The sequence below is a fragment of the Festucalex cinctus genome, chromosome 9 (assembly GCF_051991245.1).
Source record: "Festucalex cinctus isolate MCC-2025b chromosome 9, RoL_Fcin_1.0, whole genome shotgun sequence".
Lineage (NCBI taxonomy): Eukaryota > Metazoa > Chordata > Actinopteri > Syngnathiformes > Syngnathidae > Festucalex > Festucalex cinctus.
This window is the reverse complement of record NC_135419.1, coordinates 15,265,273-15,286,611: the sequence shown is the minus strand read 5'-3', so window position 1 is coordinate 15,286,611 and position 21,339 is coordinate 15,265,273. Positions and strand designations below refer to the sequence as shown.

General features: G+C 41.6%; 5 protein-coding genes and 1 long non-coding RNA gene across 7 annotated transcripts; 1 reads left to right on the top strand and 5 right to left on the bottom strand.

Annotated features, from left to right (window-relative positions):
• The first annotated feature begins 688 nt into the window (after nt 1–688).
• LOC144026045 (uncharacterized) lies at nt 689–13,400 on the top strand. Its single transcript, XR_013285031.1, has 3 exons — nt 689–833; nt 5,951–6,049; nt 11,281–13,400. It is a non-coding gene; the product is annotated as an uncharacterized LOC144026045 (long non-coding RNA).
• LOC144026243 (N-acetyllactosaminide beta-1,3-N-acetylglucosaminyltransferase 2-like) lies at nt 1,254–2,630 on the bottom strand. Its single transcript, XM_077532830.1, has one exon. It carries the CDS (start codon nt 2,628–2,630, stop codon nt 1,254–1,256), a length of 1,377 nt encoding a protein of 458 aa, XP_077388956.1.
• Nucleotides 5,127–9,292, bottom strand: LOC144026044 (fibrinogen-like protein 1). Its single transcript, XM_077532532.1, has 10 exons — nt 8,651–9,292; nt 8,196–8,315; nt 7,985–8,087; nt 7,400–7,905; nt 7,061–7,229; nt 6,825–6,993; nt 6,645–6,742; nt 6,211–6,299; nt 5,879–6,066; nt 5,127–5,786 (listed from the first exon to the last, which is right to left on the bottom strand). Exons 4-10 carry the CDS (start codon nt 7,466–7,468, stop codon nt 5,588–5,590), a joined length of 981 nt encoding a protein of 326 aa, XP_077388658.1. The 5' UTR covers nt 7,469–7,905; nt 7,985–8,087; nt 8,196–8,315; nt 8,651–9,292; the 3' UTR covers nt 5,127–5,587.
• On the bottom strand, nt 9,591–15,061 carry LOC144026043 (cyclic nucleotide-gated cation channel-like). Of its 2 annotated transcripts, XM_077532531.1 has the most exons (11): nt 14,973–15,061; nt 14,587–14,697; nt 14,318–14,509; nt 14,134–14,241; nt 13,294–13,400; nt 12,646–13,133; nt 12,260–12,538; nt 12,089–12,187; nt 11,517–11,610; nt 11,233–11,399; nt 9,591–10,573 (listed from the first exon to the last, which is right to left on the bottom strand). In XM_077532531.1, exons 1-11 carry the CDS (start codon nt 15,059–15,061, stop codon nt 10,388–10,390), a joined length of 1,920 nt encoding a protein of 639 aa, XP_077388657.1. In that variant the 3' UTR covers nt 9,591–10,387. The 2 variants fall into 2 exon arrangements, with proteins under 2 accessions (XP_077388657.1, XP_077388655.1); XM_077532529.1 differs by having other exon boundaries at nt 11,233–11,610.
• A 1,009-nt stretch (nt 15,062–16,070) lies between these two features.
• LOC144026005 (uncharacterized) lies at nt 16,071–17,640 on the bottom strand. Its single transcript, XM_077532463.1, has 2 exons — nt 16,988–17,640; nt 16,071–16,918 (listed from the first exon to the last, which is right to left on the bottom strand). The coding sequence occupies exons 1-2, from the start codon at nt 17,318–17,320 to the stop codon at nt 16,346–16,348; spliced, it is 906 nt and encodes a 301-aa protein (XP_077388589.1). The 5' UTR covers nt 17,321–17,640; the 3' UTR covers nt 16,071–16,345.
• A 431-nt stretch (nt 17,641–18,071) lies between these two features.
• On the bottom strand, nt 18,072–21,053 carry LOC144025690 (wee1-like protein kinase). The gene is made up of 9 exons (XM_077531973.1): nt 20,604–21,053; nt 20,106–20,305; nt 19,984–20,032; nt 19,658–19,830; nt 19,157–19,425; nt 18,999–19,079; nt 18,775–18,860; nt 18,508–18,678; nt 18,072–18,291 (listed from the first exon to the last, which is right to left on the bottom strand). The coding sequence occupies exons 1-9, from the start codon at nt 20,934–20,936 to the stop codon at nt 18,199–18,201; spliced, it is 1,455 nt and encodes a 484-aa protein (XP_077388099.1). The 5' UTR covers nt 20,937–21,053; the 3' UTR covers nt 18,072–18,198.
• Between the last annotated feature and the right edge of the window lie 286 nt (nt 21,054–21,339).

Below are 21,339 nucleotides of genomic sequence, written 5' to 3'. Positions count from 1 at the left end.
AATCTAGTTTTCTCATGGGAACAAAGGCTGATAATTGCAGTCAAGGTTTGCATAGTATTTATTTCAATATTGTTTTTGCAAAAAACAAAACAAAACACATTTTAAGTTAACACTCATGGTGATGCATCACAAGGGTAAACATGAACATTGTGTGTCACTGACAAGCATGATGTGATTATCCAGGTTTTCAGACACAATTAGAGTTGTATTTAAAAACAAAAAAAACAAAATGACGACTTCATCGTGGTAAATCGGCATGCTGCTAGTACTCGAAGTGATTTCATAAAATTACGCTCATTAACAGCTAAATTCATAGTGCAGATGACTAGTACATGCTCAAACTTTCCACGTGACGTACCTTTCTTTTACATTTGGAAAAACTTGAAACAATAAATGTGAATACGTGCCAATTTTATAAAAATGACAATAAAATACGTAATACAAATGATGGCCAGTTAATAAATAATACAAATACATACATATACAAATATATTGATGAAAATGAGTGATACGACTCGATCCTTTAGGTTGCTGTTGATAATTATTTTTGATAATATTGATGGATCTATTATATTATATTATATTATATTATGGATCCATATACTTTATGTTTTCGCTGTCGTTTAGCATTGCAGCAGGTGTGTTTATGTTAGGGTACACGCGAGTTAATTAGCATTTCCGATTGCTCTCAGTGCCAGCCACTGTCAGGTATCCTACACTTATCAGAATTGTATCCACATTTGAAAGAACCCGTCTTCTAAATGGACAGTCGGGAGTCGGGACCCAAACCTGCCACGGAAATCGCTGAAATAGCGGAGGACATTTTCTCACAGGTACAGTCTGTGTCTAAAATGTTTGGTTCTCTGTCTTCGAGTAGTTTTAACTTAGCAAAACGTATGGATAGCCTGCTAGCTAACACGGTACTATCAATTTTAACGTAAAAAAACAACACTTTTTCCTTTTGTGTCGTTAATCCAAAGTCAAATATGTCTGAGTTTCCTTCACGCCAATGTTTTTTTTTCTTTAGTAAACTTGCTAATTGAAATGCAAAACATATGCGACCCACGTAACGTAAAGCCTCTTAAGATAACGTTCGTAAGTCATATCTGACAAAATTAATATTTTTGCTTTACCACTTCTAAGCATGCTGCGTACCTCTGCTAAAATCGGCTCTCACTGAAATGAAATTATTAATAAATTTACACATACAGTACAGTAATATAATCAGTGTGATCATTTTTTCCTTAGTTGTTTTACTTGTTGTCAGAAACCCTCAGTGGCACATGCCAACATTGGCCTTGCGTCTTCAACATATTGTCCCACAATTCAATTAGTTGTGTCGGGCTTCGTTTATGGACCAATAAGATCGTGTGGTATGCACACAGTTCGTCTTCTACTTTGCTAGGGAAGTCAAACGTGAGGAAGCCCGGGTGGTGGATGGGGTGCGCGTTAAGCCGAACCATGCACATTCCAACAAAAACATCATCGATAGGGAAGAGGTGAACTCTCCCAGAGATTTTGTGAAGCCATTTAGCCAGCTGTCCTGAGTACACCACTCCTCCGCCACCCGCATAGGTGGGATAGAGTCCCTTGTAGAAGCTATCTGGCACAAAGTACTTTGACTTTTGAACTCTATTGGGAGCAGCTGCGCCGATGACATCGCCGACCATGAATTCATTCAAGGTGTGTTCTGTGTGTGGCTTCTTAAGATGGTCGTGGAGGTAGGTGATCATGTTTGGCGTGTTGACAAAAACGTCGTCATCGCCCTTAAATACAAAGCGGGTCTGGCCGCAGTGGCTGGTGAACCAGTTCCAGAACAGAACGTCCTTCAGAGTGAGGTTGAAAAAAGTGTCGCTGAAGTCCCACTGTATAATATCTCTGTATTGTTCACCCTCCATCTGCAGCAACTTAACATCCCATACAGATTCTTGGGGGTAATCTTTGCCTATCAGGAACACCCGGCGGATATATCCTCCAACTTCCTTTCTTCTACTGCTGTTCTTTCTGTGCGTGGCCACCCAGCCCACTTGGCCCCAGGTCTGTCGGATGGCCTGACGGTTCTTGAAGTTCTGCTCGGTCGACTTAATGGCGAGGAGTAGCAGCGGTGGCTCCTTCTCATCGACTGCTCCTGCTCCACAGGTTCCATTTGCAGACTGGATGATGATCGGGTAGTTTCTCCGATTCATGTGACTCACAAAGTCTTGCATCTGCTGCGGTAGCTGCTCTAGTTTTCTCCTCACGGGATCAAAGCCAGTCACCTCCGAGAAGCTCCGCTTCAGGAGGGAATCATGAAAGGTCTTGCTCTGAAACGTCCTCGGGGTGTTTTGGGGATTCAGGATGGGGTTGAAATGGCGGTCTACGGTCACCTGGAGTTGGTTCCAAAGAGCGTCTTCGTGGAGCTTCCAGAAGTGTTTAGGCATGGAGGCAAAGCTCTTATTATGAAAACTTCCCGGGGCCACAAAGTGACGACTTTTTGGAGAATGCATTGCATTTATGGCCAGCTGCGATGCCGCCTTATTTATGTTTGAGCACACCATGATGCCAAAGTAGAGGAACAGGAGGACCAGGCAGATGCACGGGCTGCACACGCAGATCAGCCTTCTACGCCAGCGGCGGTGGCACCGTGCCATTCAGCTGCAAATACACAAAATATCTCAGTTTTGACAGTTAACGTATATTGTTTATAATTAAGGTGAGTTGGCTGCCTTCTTTTGACTGCTGTCAGAAAAGTTTCCTGGACACAATGAGGTTTTCAAAGAATGAAGAGAATCTGAAAACTTGTTAAAAAGAAATTTATTCCCGCATATTTGTCAGTGTGTAAAGAATAAATTGTAAATGTTCATGCTTGTATGATGTAAATGCTCAATATTCACAGATTAATTTCTGAACATAATGGTAAATAGATGAAAAATCTCAACAACTATTGTTATTTGAGTGAAATCTCAATTTTCTTGAAATATGCCAAGTATAAAATAGAAAAGCGATTTAACGGACATATTGTTGCCACACCATAAAAAAAATATATAATAAATAAAAAAATAATAATAATGTAATATAAAGTGGTGAATTTTACCCTGATAAGTTTCATGTTATCACATGATAAATTTTACGTAGGGAAGCACGATAATATCGGTGGCCAATAATTATCGGTAATTATCGACCAATTTGACATCAAACAGATAAACCAGATAATAGAGAAATCTGCCAATAATTATCGGCAATTTGATTTCATACAGATAAACCAGATAATAAAGAAATCCAGCAATAATTATAGACATGCCACGTTGGTCCATCTGTTGTGTTTGTGGCTCATATCAATAAAATTCAGCTTAATGGTGCTTTACATACATTGAAACATTGTGCAACGTTTATACAATGTTTCAATGTATTTGTTAGACTTATAGTAGGACTCAAAAGCACATTTGTATTCAAGGTAATTTTGCAAACAATTATTGGCTTACTTATCGGTTACCGACATCGGCACCTCTAAATTATTGGTTTATCGGTATCGGTTGAAAATAGCATTATCGTGCATCCCTAATTTTACGTTTTGTTTCATGTTTTAACATTCATGGGGGTCTACAGAAATTGTATATTTACTATTGAGAAGCTGAAATTCTGAATATTTGGACAATTTTAAATGAAAAAAAGTAGCTAAAGGTTCATCAATTGTCGAAAATAATTGATTAGTTGTTAACCATTGCAACGCCAGTATCAATATAAGATTAACCTAGGTTCATTAATAGTAACTTTGATTTATAAGATACAAAAAGGACTGCCAGTGACCTGAACCGGAAGGAATTGCTTTGTTTTGATTTGCTGAACATGCATTATTGTGTTAAAACATAAAATTTCTCACATTAAAGTGTGAAATTTATTACACATGATGTTTTTGACTATTTACTAAGACTATTTGTCATCTCATTTAAGATAATATTTTTAAATTCAGAATTCAATTTGTTCTGCTCACCTCTTTTGGCGCAAGACTTCTTCCAGTACTGAAACACTTCTAAGAAGCACAGACAGTTTAGTTTCCCATGCTATGGCGATAGCTCTCATTGTTCCTCACTGGCTGATATATTTGAGTAATTTGGTTTGTTGACCAATGACATCCTTCCATTTTCAGGGGAGAGATAAACTGAAGCCTAAGTTTCTTTGGAGAAGAGGCTGCCGGTATGTGCAAAAGGGTCCCGCCCACTAAGAGGTGGAAAGACCTGTTGCCTCATTAGGTACAAATGAAGTTGCCAGCAAAATGATTCACACACGTGAGAAATGTGGTAAAGAGAAACAAAATCTGCTGCACTGCTTTCCCCATTAAAATATTTCATCCCAAAACTATAAGATGAATAGAATTAGCCGAAATTCTGGTCACATTCTTCCTAAACATCCCCCCCCCCCCCCCCCCCCCCCCTGAAAGCCCCCGCCTGCAGGACCGGTCTAGCAGCTAATAAAATGTTGCAACTCTTTCTTCGAAAGTATTGTATGCATATTATTGGTGAAATCACTCTAAAGGCCCCTCAGGTTCGACTGGGATTGCTTTTGTGGTACTTGAGAATTGCAACATGGACGTCACACATTCAAGCATGTTGGTGGGCTCTGGATGGGCGTATAAACCAGATTTTTCCAGTTCCTGCCAATATGCAGAACATTTATACATCCATTGAAAAGAAGTGGACCAACATTCCTTAGGCCACTCGATGCAATGGTGGTCAAGCTGTCTGCTCCAGCTTAGAGATACATTGAAAGATGGAAACAACTTTCTCCAGTTATGTATAATGCCTGGTTTGGGCAGATGAGCCACTTTTAAGCAGTGGTGAGGTAAAATCTAGTAGCAGGACACAACTCTAAACATGGAACTCGAACCAGAATTGCCTTAACATTCTCAATATATTAGTCATGACATCCACCGATTTTCTTTGTTGTCCTCATACAAAGGCAGCAGACTGGGCAAAAGGTGAGGGAACACCCTGAATTGCTCATTCAAAATTTACTCCCACAGTCAATCACACCAAATTTTTAGAAGGTAGAAGTACCCAACTCCACACATTTTACCAACAACACATTCACCAAATGAAACCTGACAACAAATGTTGCAAGATCTAAAAACTAACGAAGACAAAATAAGGCAGTATTCATATGTTTTATTGCTTCATCTTGCCATGACGTATACGTGACAGAACTGGTTTGTTGGCTTGCTTTGTTTAATCACCAGGAAAAGACTTGTTATTGATTTGTTTGGGATTATATTGATGCAAAACTATGTGCTATATCTCACTATATGCAGTTGTGAACTGTTGCTTTATTTATTGTGTTCAAGCTGTAAAAATGTGTAAAGTCATCATGTGGATAAATACAGGTTTGTTTGTTTTTTTTTTAAGATAAAATCTGTGATTCAGATACTCCAGCAGTTCAGCAGATAGTGAACAGTTCTTGAAACAAATGTCGACAGATTTTAAGACAACATGCAGAAGCATATACGTATATCACTGCATCCTATTGAAGAGTAGGTTATCTGTTCCATAGACCGTTTCTATGGAACAGATAATGGTAAACTCGTATTTCAAAGGCACCTTAACCCAAGTTGGACTTAAGACGGAGGATCTCCGCGAACAACATTGGGGTCGTCCAAAGGGTCGATTTTGAAACTGTCAGGTCGTAGTTTCATGATGCTGGTTTTCAGGGAATACCACCATCCTTTCCATGTGTACCAAACCACACCGTCATCTGTCAGTGCACGATAGTATCCACCGGGGTAGTACTTGCCGTTAAGATGGGCTGAGTGGCACCTGGGGAGAAACATTTTAAATGTGATGGTAAAATGTCATTATCACCATAAGACCTCATTTAAAAATAATGACACTTAGGGCTAAGTGCATACTTGTTGAACCACCAGCCTCCTTTATCTTCTTGTGCACAACTGCCTTCATAGTTGTCGTTGTCCTTGTCGTAGGTGCTGAATCGGACTCCCTGATGACTGGCCCAGTCTGACACACCAAACTGGTAATTCCCAGACAGAGCATCTCCTGCTGTACCGGAGTAGGCGCCAAAAGTAAGTCTGTAGTGATCCTGTAAAAGACAGAAAATGATGATTGATTGATTGAATTGAAGGAAAATACTGTATGGCCAAGAGGAAGTAAGTTCATGAGTCGTTTGAACCCAGAGGAAAAGGGCGGGATTTATTGATTTGAGTACTAAGTATATGCTTTACACCTTTTCATCTGCAACTTTGAAGTTCTTGTACTCAGCATGACATTGGTTACCCTCAAAATCTTCCAGATGAATCTTCAGTGTGTAATTTCCTAGAAAAAACAGATGAACAAAGATTAGTCTCCTGTCAAGCATACAGAATTTGCATTATGTCGCTGTAGGGTGGAAACCTTTACTAAGTGTTAAACTAGCTTGCTTTCTTAATGTTTTTTGTTTTTTTTCTGGACAATAGTGGCTATGGAGTACCAGCTCATTCGTGTTGGCAACTGAAGTTCTCTGAGCAGTTGGTTAGACAAAAATAGATATCTAAATACTTTTGATAGTGTCCACCTAAAATATACAAAGGATCAAGAATTACAGCACACTTCACATCCACTCTAATGTATAATGCCTGGTAAAAACCGGATGTACGGAGGTGATTATCAAAGCATACTTACCTTGTGAAGTGATAGAATGCAAGTTGTCGTTCCCAAGCCAAAACTCACCGAGGTCTGCGACCATGTTTCCAAAACCATCTTTGTATTCCACCCATGATCTAGATAGATGGAAAGATAGCTATTTCTAATTGTGCAGTCTGATTTATATTCATTTCATACTTGAGGCTACAAAAGAGACACCTGGTAAAATTTTCTGCTCCATTGATCCTTTTTTGTATCACAGTCCAACCACCACCGTCACTCATATCACAATAGACTCTGACTGGAGCAGGGGAGCCATGCGGTTGGATGTTGTAGTAACCGCTGGCTTTAGTGCCAGAACTGTAGAGATGGGAGCAGTCTGCCAAAACTGAAAAATAAAATAAACACGTATTAAATGGATGTTTGAGCTTGTTGAAATACTTTCGCATCCTGACCTTCGTGCTGCGTTTTAAGGGTTTGGTCAACGCTTGCAGTTGCCCCATTGTCAGGTCGGTTAAACAGTCGTAGTCTGCGTAGCAGGAGGTCTTGCTTTTGAAGCTGACTTTTGAGAAGCTTCTCCTGTTCCTTTAGTCTCGTCAGTTCCTCTTGACATCGGTCTGACGCCTTCACAAGTATACAATTTCAATATCGCTAGTTTAATACAACCATGTGAGCCACACAGTCCATAAAAAAATCAATAAGAATAGATACACAAAGAGAAAGATGCTGTTCCGAAGGTAAATGAGCTGCTAGTGAAACAAATTCAAGTGTTGAAGATAAGTACTGAGACTTACACAGAGGGAATGAAAGCAAATTAGGAAGACTGCCAAACGAAGGCCTTGCAGACGGAGCAGTGCAGCCATCCTCTTCGTAGTTTGTTGTGCATAAAATGTGAAACCACAAAAGTGGGGAAGAAAACCTTTTTTTTTTTTTTTCTTTTCTAGTTCTTCCCAACACCTGGAACATAACAAAGCCAGGGCCAAGATACTTACGAAATGCTGGATTATTTGCAGTGATAAAACCTTCAAAGTATGCAGGAAATATTAAGAACAGGTGCACACTTGTGACTCACTTGACAAGTTCCAGACAATGTATTGTGTTTAACCAAGTACATTTTAAAAAGAAGACAAGAAATCAGTTGCTGTTTGCTGATACTTCAGCTTCTTTTGTCACATTTTAGGGAGGGGATTTCAAGAACAGCATAAGGGTTCATTGATCTGTTGAATCTTCGTGTCTTAGTGACAGTTACTGTGGTAACCATGAGTGTCTCGTCTTCTTGCCGATGTTCTGTCACTTTGTCCTAACACAAGAGGAGAGCACCTTATTTTGCAAGCATTATTCCATTTTAGAGAGAACCTCCTCACTTGAAATAGAATTACCAGCGCTGTGCATTGGTCGCTTCTTCTGTGAGATCTCAGGGTCATCTGGCTGTACGTCATCAGACTTCTTATAGTAATATTGTTGGTCAGGGGGGCCAAATCTCTAAATTCAAACACGTGTGAGTCACGTTAGACATCTAACCTCATCCGAGTCAAATCATTTTCCAACAGGTTCATTTAGCAAGAGAGAGGGAAAAAAGCTCAAAAGCACCTTGTCAGGCCACATGAAGCTAATGAAAAGAATAACTGGAAGTCCAACGGTGAAAACGTAGACACCCCAGAGCCAGGGGCGTTGAACCGTGGCCAAGAGGAGACTTTCAAGGAGGCTGGGCTGCAGCAAACATAAAAACAAATCAACGCGCTGCAACACATAAAAGCATTTCAAATAAGTGGACCTCTCCGGGACAATTTAGGCTGTGTTTCTATCAACTGTCGGGGTCTTCATTTTTGTAGACAGCGCATCTGCGCCGTAGTACAGATGCCGGCGGATCCTTATTTTTGTATCGGCGCAAGTTTAGCTGTGCGCGTTTGCTAATTTGGCAGACCAGTCTCTCTTGTGCTTCTCTTTTGTAGAAAGTCACTCGCTCACTCAAAAGATTGACTTGCTCTTCAGCTCTTTTGAAGTGCAAAATTGAAAATTTTGCCCCCTTTTTTAGCAGGTTTTACCTGTTCTGCTGCGGACACTGGAACCAGACTGGCTGCTATCAGCGCAATGTAAAGCTCCATCTGTGAAAATAGGATTTATTTTTGATTACTTTTTTTGTTATGCTGTGTATTTACAATATCTAAATACAGTATAAGAAAATATTTTTAATTTATTTATCAAAACAGTAATGTATATTGTTTCAATAATATATATTGAGCATAAATCTCATCTAATAAATTGAGCACTTGTCACATATAGAATTGTGTCTATGTATGTAAGCACACTGTGAGCATGAATGAAAAGCGTAACAAAAGTGTGCAGTGTACATAAAGGACAAAAAACGTATGTTTCTCTGTTGTACTTTAGATTCTCAATTGATCACAATCAATCATTACACTAGCACACAAGAGATTGAAAGAAATGTTTTAAAAAAACAATAGACAAAGCAAAATTGATGAAATGAGGACAAAGCCAAAAACAGAATTAGCAACCATTACCTTTTTCCCCCCTACACAGCGATGTCACTCTTTTCACAGGACACACACACGATGACTTCCTGGTGTCTTCCAGAAATGTTATGTTGGACTTTGGTCATTACTAAGTCACTGGCTGGCACAGCTACAGAGCATGCATTGACCATACTGTATATTGAATCCTCAAAAAGAAATTTCATGTGGCTTTAGGACTGTTATGTTGACATTTGCAGCACTGGGTGCGACATTGTTAGTTCATTACATCTTCAAAATAACAGTTCAACTTAAGGTAATACTAATTTCATTCATAGTAAATGATATTATCTGAATCAGTTTTAAAACTGAAAGTTAATATAAATGGTTAATATGCATATATTAATTGTCACTCACTAGACCACACCCCGTAAAGTCACACATCTAACACACAAATACTAAAATAATGTATGTACAATATTTATTTATTCATTTTATTTATTTATTTTTCTTTTATTGTGTTTTGGTACAATACACAGCTATCTTTCTTCATTAACAACAAGCAACAGAAGTATTTTTATTTTTTTTACTATTGATATACAGCATTCATGACATTTCAATTAATTTTGGTGAGGAAAATTTACTTGGAATACAGTACAAGTAAAATTAATTAAACTTGTGCGTCAAGGTACTACTGTACTGATACAATCATGACAAATGTTACACTGATGGAAAATGTTAACCGATTATGAGTTGTAATGATCAAATATGCAACAAAACCCGTTTCACAATTTCATCCATCCATCCATCCATCAATTTTCTTGACCGCTTATTCCTCACCAGGGTCGCAGGGGGTGCTGGAGCCTATTTTAGCTGGCTTTGGGCAGTAGGTGGGGTACACCCTGGACTGGTTGCCAGCCAATCGCAGGGCACACAGAGACGAACAACCATCCACACGCACAAGCACACCTAGGGACAATTCGGAGCGCCCAATTAACCTGCCATGCATGTCTTTGGAATGTGGGAGGAGACCGGAGTACCCGGAGAAGACCCACCCAGGCACGGGGAGAATATGCAAACTCCACCCAGGAAGGTCGCAGCCTGGACTCGAACCTGAGTCCTCAGAACTGGGAGGCGGACGTGCTAACCAGTCAGTCACCGTGTCACTGACGCCCACAATTTCATTTATTATAAAATTTATTTAAAAAAAAAAAATCATGTTTTCAATGATATCTTGAATTGTAATTGCATTTAATTTAAACAACCTTCCATACAAAAAGACTTGGCAACGTTTCCATTGTATGTTTTTAGTTACAGGCGAATATTTATTTGGCTCCGCATCCCCACGCCACCCGAGACGCTGTCGTTGCCGTCTGTATCTGACAGAAAACCGCTGCCCGTGGTCGCCGTGGTGATGTTGTGCTCGAGGGCTGTCATTCGCTGCTTCATTCGAAGCTGAGCAGAATTGAACTCACTTTGCAGACGTGCCAAACTTGTCTGGAAATTAGACCACATATCCATGATGGAATCATAATAATAATAATACCTTGACTTACGAGTTTAATTCATTCTATGACCATGCCCGTAACTTAAGCCATCCGTCTGTCAAATGCAATTTTCCTATTGAGCGGAACGGAAACTGATCTGTTCCAGCCTCCCCAAAAAATAAATTTTTGTAATGTGCTAATAAAAATAGTACTCTAGAGTGTTGTACTTCTTTGAAAGTATCAAGTAATATAATGAAATCAAATATGAAGAATTAAGCAGTTTTCGCAACATTTTGGGCTCTTTTTGTAACCGGCACAAGTCTAGCGTGAGGCGTGGTCTAAATCTACGCAGAGGCAGCTTAGACTCTGTATAGTTAAGGTCACAACACGCCATATTTAAAAAAAACATGCATTTGTGCTTTTGTTGGCGTGAACACAGCCAAATCCATCCGTCGCCGCCGTGGCAACAGGCAAGGTTAGTGGGTACAGAATGAAATTCTGGTGACTTAAATATGTACATGTGTATCATATACCCCTCAACACAAACGTATTAAAAATCGATCTAGGGACGGATCGTACCTTGAAAAACTCATGAGTTGGAGCACTTGTAAGTCAAGGTACCACAATACAAGTGAATATTGCTGCAACAGCAGTAAAGCGTCAACTGACCTGTAGTCGATCCACACTGGTTTCCAACCTCTCCACCTTCTCCTCCAGCTCCTCCCCAGCGGACACATTGACTTCTTCCAGGAGCCCCTCCTTCCGCAGGATATCCCGACCCCTCTGCTCAAGTTGAGCCCTGGCATGGGGAAACTCCTGCAACGCGTCCATCAGATCTTGTTTGGAAAGGCAGAAAAGGTCCGAGTACCCCAGACTGCGAATATTAGCCGTGCGTCGGTTCCCCATCTTGCTGCCGCTGATATTCAGGATGCTGATTTCTCCGAAGCAGCTACCTGCTGTGAGGACGGCTAGCTGCGTGGCTCCATCCTCCCCCACCACGGCAAGGCGGCCATCTTTAATTATATACATCTCCTTACCCACATCACCCTTGGAAAAAAGGAGAGTTAACAATGAAATGTTAATAATAATCCTCATACAAAGTGCAGGTTTTGTAAGTGTAGTTTCCGTTCTAGCCAATGGACGCCGCGTTGTCAGACTCATAGTTTGCCATCCAAACACGATAGTGGGAATGACTGACGTGTCAATTTTTCATTGACTTATGGGGCAGTTTGTGTATATTTGAGCCCCATGAATATGGTATATCAAGTGCCCAATGCTTCCGTAATGTTACGACTGTAATGCGCAATGCAGCCCTCCCTCTCACAGTGCCGCTGGCCCACGCTCAACTGTGAAAATGACATCGGGTCTAACCTGCCTCTGTGCAATGATCCGGCACTCGCTGTGCAGGATTCACGCTAGTCACAAAATCGGTCATAGATTGATAAACATTATTTTCCCTAAAAATCTGAATTGTGTCACTTGAACCATACAGTATAAACTCAGGCCAAGAATACGTTAAACTGACCTTTCTACATATGTAGTCTCCTGGGCTGAAAACCTGTGGTTGAAGTTTGAGCACCAACTCAACCAAGAGGCCTGCCTCACAGTCCTGGAAAATACGCACCTACGCATGCACAAATACGATCACAAATATTTCCTTAAGATTGCGACATTACACTCTGTACGAGATGTATACCTTCTTTAGTGTGTCCAGGTGGACGTTGATTGCAATCTCTGCTCTTAGTTTGCTAGGTAAGCTCCTTAGCACTTCCTGTTCATCGATAGTCTTCTTATTGGTCCAGAGGTAGTCAAACCACCGAATGACACGCTGTTCTAACACCTTGTTGACATGCCTGAAGTGCATGTAATGTTTCAGAGAATCTACACGAGCCTGAAAGCCTGCTCTCGTTGCATTCATATTTGAGATCATAGCTCCAACATTCCCGACAATGGATGCAAAAATTAGAACGCCTACCTGGAAAAAGAAAAAACAATGCCTCAATTCGAAGCGTTGATTGACTAGAACCACAAAATTTCAGACGGAATGGGGCATAAATTGTTGTGCCCTACCAGATAACCTACCAGAAAGTCAAATATCAGGAAGAGATACTCCTCATCTCTCACAGGTGGTGGAGTCTCTCCAATGGTAGTCAGCGTCAGAGTGGACCAATAGAGGCAGTATATGTAACTTCGGGTTAGAGATGCATACTCTGGATCCGAGGCATTGGGATAAACCCAGGAGTCGGAACCCAGTCCCAGGACCTTGGAGAAGCTGTAGTACCCGCAGGCATTCCAGTGGATGATCACCAGGATGTAGACGACAAGTTTACAGATGCGGAAAGTATTTGGGTAGCCTGTTCTTGTTTCCGTACGTTCAAAGAACTCAAAGAGTCGAGGCAGGCGCAGCAGGCGGTTGAATCGAAGAAGGGGAGTGTGACTGACTCCGAAAGTTAAATACAACAGATCAGTTGGAAGGATGGAGCAGATGTCCAGTTTACACTGCAAGGTTCGGATGTAGGTTTCCCTCAAACGGTGGCCATCTTTCACCATCATTCCCTGTTCTAGAAAACCTTGAGGAATGCACATATATGGATCTTATTCCAAAATGTTCTGGTTGAACTCAAGAATAATACGAGGTTCTACTGTATAGTCTATGATGTCATCATACGCAGCCATTATCATAGCTTCTCAATCTACGTATCATTTATTTGACGATCAAATGTTGAGTACCCGTGTGGAGACGAACAGCGATATCAAGGATGTAGACTCCGTCGCAGATGTAGTCCATGACTAGCCACACCAAAACGTTCCTCATCTGCAGCTCGTCAAAACAGGCCCTAAATCAGGGGTGTCAAACTCATATTAGCTCAGGGGCCACATGGAGGAAAATATATTCGCAATTGGGCCGGATCGGTAAAATTGTAAAATAATTTGTAAAACATTGCCGTCAATTACATGCAGATTTTCGCTATTTGTGGGCCAGCCCTAAATTGTGGGGCGCATCTGTACAAATATTGTCCTAAATTTTTTTTGCATAAACCTGTATATTGTTCACTGATTGTGTGCCGGGTGCCGTTAATGAAGTTATAAGGACGTTAATCCTTGTCATATGTGTAGTTGAATGTGTCTTATTCAGCATGTTTGTGTTTGATTCATGTTTTTATTTTTTAAACAAACTAACTTTAAATTGTGTTTAAAATAACGACATTCAGAGCAATTCCATGTACAAGATGCATTGCTCAACTGAGCCTTACTTGTGTAATTATGAATTTATAAGCTTTGATTGTGGCCGGCTGATTAATTGGGCCGACAGTCTTTTTTTTTTTTTTTTTTTTTTAACTTTACAAAACCATCTCGCGGGCCGGATTAAACCCCATTGCGGGCCTGATCCGGCCCCCGGGCCTTATGTTTGACACCCCTGCCCTAAATAAACAGACACATTCGCAGATTTTGTAACAGGCAATAAAAAATGTTATTCTGGATCTATTGCAGACCTACGATTGAGGAGGAATCAATGCAATGGTTGATCTTTGACAATAAGTGGAGAAACAAACGAAAATTGCTTCCAACCTGACAACTAATAGGGTCCAGTTATAAAAAACAGCAGGACCAATCACCATCAGCCAGTGGTAATACACATCATCCGATGGCGATAAGATGACATTGTTACACTTCCTCCTAAAATACAGAATCGAATCAACCAACTTGATGTTTATGCTCTTCTCTGAAAATACACCAGTGTATTTTTCCTTACTTTCTTTTTGTGCGTCTCCTTTCACTACCTGTATCAGAGCCATTGCAGCTGTGACTGTAACGGCTGGGTGGGGCGTGTATGTCCAAGTGGGCGGGGCCCCGGAAACGCTCCAAAAAAGAATCAGGCCGTTCCGTCTCATCGCCCACGCTCTTCTGGGCCCATTCTCTGAGAGTCATCACCATGTTCACTATCCTGCAAAAAAAGAAAAAAAAGTTGAAGACATTGAAAATATCCTCATCCGCACTGTTGAATATGGATCGACCTCGTACCTGGAGAGAGCACCTCGGCCGTGGAAGGAATTCTGTGAATTGACATCTTTGCTGTCAATGGCCGCCATTCTCTGTAGTTCTGAGGAAGTGTCGTCACACATCGACTGCCCTCTACAAAATGCAAATGACAAAGCTGAGGGGACGGGATGCCCTGTACACTTTTTTTTTTTTTTTTTCCACAATTTAAAACCTATTTGTACTGTAAAACAAACAGCCCTCCATCCACCCCAGACAAACAACCAAGCAGCAGCTCACAACTTGAAAACCTCCTGGATCTCGCTTGGTACCTGCAAACGTAGTTTTTATTGTGCAAGGTCATGTGATATAACCAAAATGTTCCTGATTAAGACATACCTGACTAAATCTGATCAGGAGTGTGCGTATACCTGCTAAGTGGGCTGTCCACATGGTCACTGTCCTCCTCCTCCCATGTTTTCACAGATAACCTGTGTGAATCCATCACTGGACGTGGCATACTGCGCGCAAATACATATCGATGCAGGAGTTATTCATTATCGTGTAATTTGTCTTCACATTTTATAAGTGTGAACAATGATGTCATATTGTACACAAATTCTCATGATAACTCATAGACATAGTAACAACAGGGAGGTTCAAGGAAATTCAAAGTCCGTAGACAACACATTCAAAGACGAAACCACAATAAGAAAAGGAAGGTCATTTAGTAGCATACATCACCGTGGAAACCAGATGGCATGGCAACAAGCTGTCTAGTTATTCCACATAAGAAAAAGAAGATAAAAGATGAAAGTGGTTCAACACACCTGGTAAATCCTGATGTGATGTTCAGCTCATGTAGAAATCTTCAACAATATGTTCTGTAAATGGACTCAGGCAGTACTGATTGTGAAGACTAAACGGCGAACAAGTGTAACATCTCCTGGATGATCACATGACACTCAAGCTTTGACAAAATAGTCCTTTAGAATGCAAATTCTGTGTGTAGGCTCATCTGAATTCAAGAGTATCGTTTGAAGTGGCCCCGCAGCCACAAGTGTGTCTTATCTTGTCTCCTGATTACCGAGAGACATGAGCTTCTTGCACACAGACCAAGACTTCCATTTTGATTCCGTTGCCTTCAACAGTTTTTATTTGCCAGTGCCAGTTTACTGTTTTGTTTTTTTCGGCATGACATGAAAGCGTGTACAGGCGATGCATCTCATTGGGCTGAAACAGTAATCCAGGGGGATTATTTTGATGCAAGGAGTATTGCGTTAGCTCTGACATGTCTGACTTATCTCATATACCCTTAGGAGTCTGAAATTACCCGCATTGGGATGCAACACAGCACTAAGCTAAGGTCTGGAATATTGTGAACCTGTTATAATAGTTTTCGGCAACTACATTACCAGAGTAAGATATCTACACTTGTACCTCCAGATCCATTAACAGCTGCTCTGTACCAGCCATCTTATTGACCATTTTCCTTCATATTGATGAGACAGTCAATGAACCAGCGAAGATGAGCTTCCATGCTCCTTTATTAACTTGCACCCATTGATAATGAACTGGAGTAAAAGTCGTACACAAAATCGCATAAATGAGGAAAAAAGGACATCATTACAACACATTACAAGTGATTACAGTAGCAATAGCAACTGCACTAATGTCTGCAATTATTACAAAATGTAATTGGGCGTCACATACAGTACAGTACAAATCACATTAATATATAAAAAACATTTATGCTTAGGGCACCAAAATGGCTAGCGCCGGCCCTGACATCAGCTGTCGTGTTTTAGCCGCTCTGGCGTTCGTAGAAGTACACGACAATGCTACTGTGAAGTTCTTGCGGTCGTCCTTCGATGAGAGCCACGTGGCAGTTGTCCGCCTTGACGGTGACGCCCTGCGACAGTAGATAGGCCCACATGTGACCAGTGTACGTGCCGTGACCCCTGTGAGCCAAGACAGATGAGAGCGTGTATGTCAGCTTCTTGTGGCGCCCCACTTGCACCTCCATCTCTTCGCCGACGCTAACGTGTGCTCTGGTGTCTCTTCGGGGCACGTGAATAGTCAGGATGTCAGGAAACATCCAGAAATGTTTTGTCTTTGTCACGTGCGCGCATTTCGCACACTCTCGCTTGAAAACGGCAGAACGCCGCAACAGAGAGGACAAGCCGTCTTTCGTGACAGGTCCTGGTAGGACGAAGATGTTGCCCAGGTCGAAGGTTCTGGATGTGGTTTTGTCACAGCGTTCACATGTCCTGACTTCCTTTATGGACATAGCAGTCTGAAGACCGCATTGTTGGAACCAAGACAACAAAGGCCGCACAAGATCCAGTGGGTCGTTCTTCCACAACAGAGCCAGTTCCTGGTAAAGTTCAAACATTTCCTTGTTAGTGAACGTCCGTCCTGGATCGCGGAGGGCGCTACGGAGTACCTCAGCCAGCGTCGTCATGGATGACACTTGAGCCAAAAGGCCCCAATGCTTGGGTCCGAACTGCTGTTGCACCGCTTTCAGGTGGAGAACTGCTTGTAGAGTTGCGCTGATCCAGCTGTTCTGGAAGGTATTGGGGAACCTGCAGATTCTCCTGCATGGACTGTGGAGGTAGCGTGACTCGGGTGAATCAGAACCAGTCAGACTACCGGCAGGGCCTCCTTTCATTTCATGTCCATGGCTCTGAAGAACCAATGACAGCACGGTGGTCCACAATTGGTGGAACAGGCTGGATCCCAGTGACAAGATTAGCATCAATGTGTGAAAAGGCATCATTCGCCTGTTTTTACTTGCGCTAAACAAAGAATGGTGGATTCACATGCATGTGAAGGCTCAGATCTGAGCTGAATAAAATAATGTTGACACTTTTAGATTTGCCTTAGGCCACGCCTTTAAAACTTCAAAGAGCTCAAAGATATCAAAGAGGCCTTATTGATGTATTAACTAGCATTAGCAAACAGTATGTTAGCTTGACGCTAGCAGATCTGTGTACCGCTCTGATGGTGGACTTTAAAACTTACAAGGGGAAGCCAACACAAACATTTTTTTGACAATGTCGTATGTGCTTGCTATCAACAGAAAATGAACCACAGCTTCAAAAGACAGTTGGGCTCACTTCCACACCCCGAAATAGATAAAAAACAAGTGACTTTTGCTGCTTAATTCATATTCCACATTGCAAATGCAACATTAAACAGAATGCTGTGTTTACACTAGCGGGACCACATACAACATATTGTAGAAATGTTTTGGGGGGTTGACTTCCCCTTTAAAACAATCTAGTTTTTGTTGACTGCGATTGGTTGGCAACCAGTCCAGGGTGTCCCCCGCCTACTGCCCAGAGCCAGCTGAGATAGGCGCCAGCAGCCCCCGCAACCCTTGTGAGGAATAAGCGGTCAAGAAAATGGATGGATGGATAGTTTTTGTTGAAAATTAGGTCATCTGCTTTTTATGTCTATAGGAATCAATGGCTATAAGTTAATTTTTTAAGTGCATTTTTGATGATTATGATCACAGAGATGACAAGTTTGGTTTGTGAAAAAAGCAGTTTTATGGTTATGAGGTAAGAATTGTTTTTAATCGGACAAAGTGCAAGGAGCAAAACTACAACTTAACTATATTTTTTTTTAACAAGAGTTATTGATATTTTGTATTTACAACATCAATCTGTTTGCTGTCTGGATTACTGGGTGTCTGATGATGTCAGAGGTCGAAGGCCGTCTTGTTGGGTCAGGGTTTATCATCAACTGAAAAATATTGACAGGATATATTCATGAAAACCAACAAAATTTCCCCAAAAATGAGACTGGTAGTTAAAAATGGTAATTAGCATGATCCTTTAACCTAAGTTAATGGATGACGTTCCATATTATTAAAAAACAAAAAAAAACAAAAAAAAAACAAATGTATGCAATTATGAACATGTTGGGGTATATGGCAGTATGAAAATACTCTGTGCTCACCTCAAGAAGACTGAGAAACTCAGACGAAAGCACACGTGGCATGGCGGGAAGCACGCCCTGTCGGATTTTGTGCCACCTGTGTCCGTTGGGTGGCAGCGCTTCTGCCCCCGAGGCGCTAACGACCGTCAGAGCGAGTGCAAAAATGTCGGCCTTTGTCAAGTTACTGTAGTCCTGCAAAAGAAAATATGAGGAAGATGTTAAGTGTGAATTCCTCAAATGTAGATTTATTATTATCATTATTATTATTATTTTAATCCAACTACAAACCTCTTGTAGAACTTCATTGGCTAAATATCTGCTGTCACCTTCTTCCACAAGAGGACTGTTTACCTGTGTCACATGACCAAGATCTCCTAGAAGAATGCACAAATTTGTTTTGATCAACATAATGTTTATCAAGTGAAGGGGGCTCTCAACAGAGTGCATGTAATATTTTTACGCATCATATCTCCTTTAAAATGTAGCTAAAAGCGCACGAGACAATGTCAAACCTATTTTGTAGACGACACTGGTGGTCAACGCGTCATCCTCCTCACAGATGCTCCCGGACTTCTTGGATATGAAGATGTTGCCTTGGAAACAAAAACAAGACTCCCATGATTTTCCCAGTTTGCACTGCATCTATCGTAGCGCAATGGCTAAAACTCACTGGGCTTGATATCCATGTGCACCAGCGACATCGCGTGGATGCACGCCAGGCCTCGCGCGACTTGTAGCAGCAGACATTTGAGGTCCCCTTCCGACATGGAGGCCGGGCGCTCGGAGTCGCGTTCAATGAAGTCAGCCAGCGTGCCGCCGTCGCAGTACTCGTTCTGAATGAGCAAGTGGTCGTCCTCCACCCAGGACGAGTAGTAACGCACCACGTTGGGATGCTGGGCCAGTACGGCGTGGGCGAACACTTCTCGCATCACGCATAGTCTGCATGGGAGGAACAAAGAGAATCAGGAGAGATTTATTGTTATTGTACTATAAGGTGCAATGAAATTGGGGGGGGAACAAGGTACCATGTTCTTGTAGGGGAGAAGGCACAGTATGGAATTGCATAAGGGGTGAAAAAAACTCAGCAACAGCAAAGACACTTTGTTTCAGTCTATGGAAGACTTTCAGCTTCATGACATCAATTTGTTGCCATATAAAATGCTCCACTTACTGATCTACTGATCCAGTAAGTGGTTTCTTTGATCGCTTGATGGCATAGATGCAGCCATCCAGCCTTTTCACACATTTGAACACGGCGCCGAAATGCCCACTGCCGATCGTCTCCAGCTCGAGGAACTCTGAGGTGAAACGGGACGTTACATCGTTTCTCATCGCAGTCAACCTCTAAAAAGTTGAAAACAAAGGGGGATTAAATATAATTCAGATCATACACGGCTGCAGAGACATGAATAACTAACACAGACACGGGAAAACTGAATTACTGGAATTGAATTCTTAAATATCATCCCTTCAGAGGAAAATGCAAAATGCAATTACCTTAGTGTCTGCTTTACCATTACTTGTAGTCTTGTCTTCTCCATAAGACCTGGACAACAAAATAAGACAGTTAAAAAAAAATAAAAATGAAGGGCATTGATCTGCAAAGATGAAAAACTTACGCATGTCTTCTCTTGCGGCGGTTCTTCTGCAGTGTAGTAGACTGGATAAGGTGGGACAGGGGACTGAATGGATTCAAGTTGACTTCAGGTCTGACATTGTTGATGTCTGTGAGGGACCTTGCTGAAGGATTCGCATTCTTGAACAGGGATCGCTTGCAGGGGATCGCGAGGCTGGAGTTCTTTGGTGGGGATAATACACCCTGTGCAAACACATACAACGTTTAGTCAAGTAAGTTGTTGTGTCACTTGAGATAATACTCATAATTTTATATTACATTCTATTTGTGGTAAATAAAAACGAAAATATAATTTTAGTGTAAATTATTCATATAAAGTTTTTTTCCCCATCTACGTAGTTCATGCCTAAACAGAAACTTCAATTTCAATATTTGATCGTTAAAACACCGTATAAGCAAAAATACCAACAGCAATGTACAATAGCTGTCAATACTAAACTATAACGGGCACATGCTGAGAATGTTAACGGCCAACACAAACCGTTGTTCTATGCGGCGTGTCTAAAAGTCTTCGTTTCCTGAGGTTTTTGCACCGAGTGTTCGTAGATTGGGTTTGTAGGGACGATCGCTGCGGTGAGTCCTCGTAGAACGGCGAAGGCTTCTTCTTGGAAGGAGTGGCGCATGTCGCCATGAGAATGGCGTTCGGTGATCCGCAACTTTTCAGGCCCCCCCACAGCATGACTTCGTCACCCACGCACGAACGGTTCCTCACGGGGCTGTTGCGGTATTCCAGCCGCTTGACAGCGGTGCTTCGTCGCTCGCGCATTGGGAGGCTCTTTTCGGTGTCCCGACTCTGCCGAGGCGTGGTCTCCATGGATCAGTTTGTCTTTCCGCTGCACAGTGCACACGTTGTTTGACCAACGTTGCAAACACGCGTTTCAAAGCACCGCTAGGCTGCGCCCTACGTCACGAGTGGCAGCCAATCAGCGGCTCGTTCGCTTACTTCTTTGTTGGGTATGTTGGCAACTGCGAAAGTGGCACTATCGCCATCTAGCGAGCTTGTATTCGCGCCAGTAAAAAACAAAACAAAAAAAAACAAAGGAAAATGTTTTGTTATTCTTTTTACTGGCGGGAATAGGCTTCAACAAACTATAAAAATTTACTACATAAAGTGGAATATTTCATCATATTTATTACATGCAGGCAACGAAAAGATATTAACAATCTCAATGAATTATATTACATTAAAAATGATTTTGATTTGTTCTAATGTAAAC

Coding starts and splice junctions, on each gene's coding strand:
- LOC144026243 (XM_077532830.1), bottom strand. CDS start 2,630: ATGGCACGGTGCCACCGCCGCTGGCGTAGAAGGCTGATCTGCGTGTGC.
- LOC144026044 (XM_077532532.1), bottom strand. CDS start 7,468: ATGGCTGCACTGCTCCGTCTGCAAGGCCTTCGTTTGGCAGTCTTCCTA. Junction 7,230..7,399: donor TTTGCTTTCATTCCCTCTGT/GTAAGTCTCAGT, acceptor ATACTTGTGAAG/GCGTCAGACCGATGTCAAGA. Junction 6,994..7,060: donor CCTTAAAACGCAGCACGAAG/GTCAGGATGCGA, acceptor TTTATTTTTCAG/TTTTGGCAGACTGCTCCCAT.
- LOC144026043 (XM_077532529.1), bottom strand. CDS start 15,061: ATGCCACGTCCAGTGATGGATTCACACAGGTTATCTGTGAAAACATGG. Junction 14,242..14,317: donor AGGAGACGCACAAAAAGAAA/GTAAGGAAAAAT, acceptor TCTGTATTTTAG/GAGGAAGTGTAACAATGTCA. Junction 12,188..12,259: donor ACCTGGACACACTAAAGAAG/GTATACATCTCG, acceptor GTGCATGCGTAG/GTGCGTATTTTCCAGGACTG.
- LOC144026005 (XM_077532463.1), bottom strand. CDS start 17,320: ATGATGCCTTTTCACACATTGATGCTAATCTTGTCACTGGGATCCAGC. Junction 16,919..16,987: donor CCATGACGACGCTGGCTGAG/GTACTCCGTAGC, acceptor GAACTTTACCAG/GAACTGGCTCTGTTGTGGAA.
- LOC144025690 (XM_077531973.1), bottom strand. CDS start 20,936: ATGGAGACCACGCCTCGGCAGAGTCGGGACACCGAAAAGAGCCTCCCA. Junction 20,033..20,105: donor CGCCGCAAGAGAAGACATGC/GTAAGTTTTTCA, acceptor TTTGTTGTCCAG/GTCTTATGGAGAAGACAAGA. Junction 18,292..18,507: donor AGTTTCTCAGTCTTCTTGAG/GTGAGCACAGAG, acceptor AATATTTTTCAG/TTGATGATAAACCCTGACCC.